Here is a 4,419-nt window from a genome sequence, read left to right on the forward strand (position 1 = left end):
AGTTTGCCAACCCGTCGAGCAGCGAGGCCGGGGTAGGAGCTGTCAGCGTCCAGGTTCACCAGCATCATCGAAGGGCTGTCGAGGTAGATAGCTCGCCGTGCTCCGATAAGCCGCCCACGGGGCGTCCAGGTTCACCAGCAGCAACCGTCCCCACTTGCTCTTCCTTCTCCTACTCCTTACTTTGTCCCGGAGGAGCTCTACTTCTTCAGCACGTTCGAGCAGCAGTACGGTGGCCACCACCCCTTTCAGGGATCGATGCCCTGGGGATCGCCCGGCGAGAGGGCAAGCACGTGTCCGTGTACCTCCACGACCCGGACCACCCGTACACCGGGCCCTTCTGCCGGAGCACGCTCTGCTCCGACGTGGTGGTGGAGTTCCTCGACGCCAACTTCGTGTCCTGTGCAGCGGTCACCGACAGAGGAGAAGGGTCGGGCGCCAGCGACGCGGCCATGCCCGAGCCGCTGCAGCCCGGCACCTTCCCGTTCTGCGCCGTCGTTGCTCCGGTCTCTGCCAAAAGCATCACAGTCCTACAACGGGTACGAAGCCAATTTAACTGAATGATTATGGACACGCTATCAAGAAGCAGATGCACAACACATATATGGACAGTAGTATGCTTACTGAAAAATAAATTGGTCTGATACTCACATGTCTTGTACGTGTTTGTATGATAGCACATACCTTCTGTCCTCCTTGCAGGTAGAAGGGCCAGTTACGCCGTCAGAGCTCGTGGAGATACTACAGAGAACCATTGATGAGCAACGCGTGGCTTTCAGAGCCTCGACGGCCGACGAGCAAGCTGCAACATTCACAGCCTCCGGGGCTGAGGAAGAAGAGAGCAGAAGATCGGCTCTGTGGCTACGACAAGAGCAGGACGCAGCTTACCTCGAGTTGCTTGGAAAGGACCAGGTAGAAACAAAATTGCATGTATCTGCTGTACAAATAATGTACATGCCCTGCTTCAGATGTGTTATAACTTATAAGCTTTGCCAATGCAGGAAAAATAAAGATCCACCAATAGTCTACACGAGGGAATCGTCGTAAAGCCAAAGGCAAGCCTGAAATATCATGGTCAAGCAGCAAGAGAAACTCTGAGTAGAACACCTACGCATAAGGAAATTGCGCCTTCACATGGAAATGAAGCAAATACCAAGGAATGAAAACCAACTGACTGTAGTTGGTACACTTCAGATAGTATAAGCGACCACAGGAAAAAGGTTGAGATTCAGTTATGTTGTCAACATGTAGTGTGCTCCAGATATGCATAGAAGTTTTCTGAAAACTGCTTTCAAGCATTTCAAACATATCTCAGAGACATCCATGTAGCAGTAGTAGTAAATTTGCGCAATGAGCCAACTTAGATTCTGTATTCTTATTATAGCAACTTCCACATAGGCAATTATAAGACAGTGTGGACCATTAAACATTTGTACTGATTTTTAATTTTTTATGCAGAGAATGATAAGATTTCCAACGGCTAGAGAAGGCAGCAGAGTTTCCTTCACACTGACACAATAAGAGAAATCTACAAGTATGTCAATTCCTTGGGCATACCAGGAATAGGACAATATCAACTTGTGCGGAGCTACCCAAGGAAAACTTATGGACATCAGCTGGCGATGACTCTTCGAGATGCAGGTTTCCATCCAAGTGTGACTTTGTACATTGAGCAACTTCAGTAAACATGTCATAATCACGAAACTGGATACAAATTTGATGTAATACAAATATTTCTAGGTAGGTCTGGATAGTTCCATTTGCCATAAGTCTTAACAGCCACCACAGTAGGGTGACCCATAACCCATCATATAGGTCTTCGCATACATGGTTTACAACAGAGGAGGTCTGATTATAACAGAGTTCACGGCACCATGTCATGACCCTAAATCTCAAAGGATATAACCATTACATCTACAACACAGGTAGAATTGTAATCATAGTTTGACCAACACTGGTGGATCTCAAAGCCTGGACCGGACCGATACGGTTGGGGAGCTTGCAGCTTGTATCTCCTCCTGATCAGATGGCACCTGCAACGACTCTGCCTTCTGCATCTTGTTTGAAACCAACCGCAGTCACCCGCAACAAGAGGATCTTCCACCTTATTATACATCTTTAATTTATCTGCAATTCTTTGATCATTCTCCCGCGTTGGAGGGAGCTCTTTCAACATCTTCCCGGCCACTTCAAGTGATTGCAATTTCTGTAAGATTTTCTCCTCGAAAGCTTCATCAGACTCCCAGCGTTCACGGCGGAGGAACGCGAAACGCTGCCACTGAAGAGTCGCCAAATCATCGTAATTGATCCCCATAAAAGTGGCAGCCTCAGCACCTCCGCCGATTGCAGGATAATCTAGTTTGCTCCTCTGTCCAGGCTCCATGGGCAGAACCGTGAACGGAGTGCCTCGGAACTCAAGAGGGAAATGTTCATTGCAATAACTGCTAGCATTGCCGCATCCTGTAAGGCGTCAAAGAGTGTTTTGCACGTAGCTTCCACTATAACCGACCACCCAGAGCGTTGCTGCAGCCCCTTTATTTTGATCCATACACGACGTCCGATCACCTGCTCATACCATTTGATCGGCTCATCAAAAAACCTTGGCTGAGAAAGGCCGCCCAGGTGGGTCAGCGCAATCCCGAGGAACAACAACCATCCACCTGAAAATTCATCAACGCTCGTCATGGCCAGTCCCTGCAGAAAGCAATAATTGGGATCAGCGTCGATACTAAGTGGTAGGCAACTAAGCAATAGCAGAGAAAAAGAATGCATTATTGCAAAGCACTAGTGGAATGATCATATAAACCCGCCTATAGTTCACCGAAATTTACAGATCACGTCGAACAGTTTGCAGGAAGTGCAAACAACTGAATTAAGTTATTACTGCCCTTTGCCCCCCCCCCCCCCCGCGCCAAATGTATACATGAGATGCATAGGACACGAACATGAGCATGTAACAGTTGGAACTCAGCACGAAAATGCTGATGTCAACAAAAGTTCCGAGAGGAATGGACAATGTCAACTTAAGGAAACCAATATGAAGGAGAGTAGTATCTAGATCATCATATATGGTATACCTGACATTTAGAATAATCAACATGCGCTGAAGTTTGTTCATGCGTATCAGATTGCGCCAAAACTACCATGTTTGTAATGTCTGTTCCATCTATCTGATCTTCAGCCGACTGAGCCTGGTGTTACAACATGGTACAGTTAGAGGAGTAAAACCATTTTATCTAACAAATAAACATGTTGTATGTTGTAATGGACCACAATAAATCTAGTAATGTGCATGCAGTATGATCAAATGTAGTTATTATAACCTTAACATCTAATTTATTGGAGTAAATTAAACAAATCCACATGTTCTGTGTCACAAGTTGCAGAACCCCAGGTATATTGCTGAGTGGCACATAATTGCACTTATTACGGTCTTGCAATTTCAACTAAACCACAAGTAAATATTTTTTTGTTTCAAAGCTGACTTACATAGTTGTATAACGATTATGTAAGTTAATTTATACCATCAGCAATATAAAAGTGATTACACATTTAATTTTTCAAATACATTTGTAGCCCTTGTCAAATCTTACCTCGGAATAATTAACTAACGTAATTATATGTCCAACTAAGAACTGATTAGCTTGAATAAAGTGCAATTTAGAAGGCACTAACCTGTTCAAACTCAGAGATCCTACCACAATGTAGCTGCCAAATGGGTGTGGCAAGACATCAGTTCTACTGTTATGCAACTCATAAAATGGTGTACGGAGTTGGTTCCAGAACTTACCATTTGTGGATGCCGTATTTTTCGAGGCCATCCCATTTCATTACCATAAACAACATCTATATAGAGCATGATCTGTTAACCTGATAAAAATGTTGGTTAGCAAATAAGCTTTTTGTGCCCTCTGCCCTCATATTTCCATATAATATTTAGGTATAGAGATTAGAAACTAAGCTAACCAGTTCTTGTAAACATTCTTTGGGTTGCATCAAAACATCATATTGTTCAAATGGAGTTTGATGCAGACGATGATGAACATCCATCTCTGGTGGACCTGAAGCAAAATGCATTAGGGTTAACTACAGAGTGTTTTAGTCTCATTGGACACTATAGAGTGCAAACCCATTGTGCCCTATGCATGCAACTTCTGTAGTGGACAAGTTTTTGAGTAAATGGCATTGTTTCAGTTTATCAACTAGTAAGAGTATCAAACTTCAGGGTGTCTGTTGGCCTTCTGTATTTATGAAGTATCTTCAAAGTTACTAAGAAAATTATTACCTCCGTTCCGAAATGTAGTATGTTTTGGAAAGCTAATTTAGTAGTATGTTTTGGAAAGCTAATTTAGCTGTCCAAAACATACTACATTTTTTAACGGATTTCCAAAACATACTACGGAGGTGATCGTAGTAGCATAT

General features: G+C 43.9%; 1 protein-coding gene across 1 annotated transcript; it reads left to right on the forward strand.

Moving 5' to 3' along the window:
• Positions 1-449: 449 nt before the first annotated feature.
• Positions 450-1,104, forward strand: LOC124651424 (plant UBX domain-containing protein 10-like). Its single transcript, XM_047190525.1, has 3 exons — positions 450-536; positions 700-909; positions 999-1,104. Exons 1-3 carry the CDS (start codon positions 450-452, stop codon positions 1,005-1,007), a joined length of 306 nt encoding a protein of 101 aa, XP_047046481.1. The 3' UTR covers positions 1,008-1,104.
• The last annotated feature ends 3,315 nt before the right edge of the window (positions 1,105-4,419 follow it).

Source organism: Lolium rigidum, chromosome 5, assembly GCF_022539505.1.
Source record: "Lolium rigidum isolate FL_2022 chromosome 5, APGP_CSIRO_Lrig_0.1, whole genome shotgun sequence".
In the NCBI taxonomy this organism is placed as follows: Eukaryota; Viridiplantae; Streptophyta; class Magnoliopsida; order Poales; family Poaceae; genus Lolium; species Lolium rigidum.

Coding starts and splice junctions, on each gene's coding strand:
- LOC124651424 (XM_047190525.1), top strand. CDS start 450: ATGCCCGAGCCGCTGCAGCCCGGCACCTTCCCGTTCTGCGCCGTCGTT. Junction 537..699: donor GCATCACAGTCCTACAACGG/GTACGAAGCCAA, acceptor TCCTCCTTGCAG/GTAGAAGGGCCAGTTACGCC.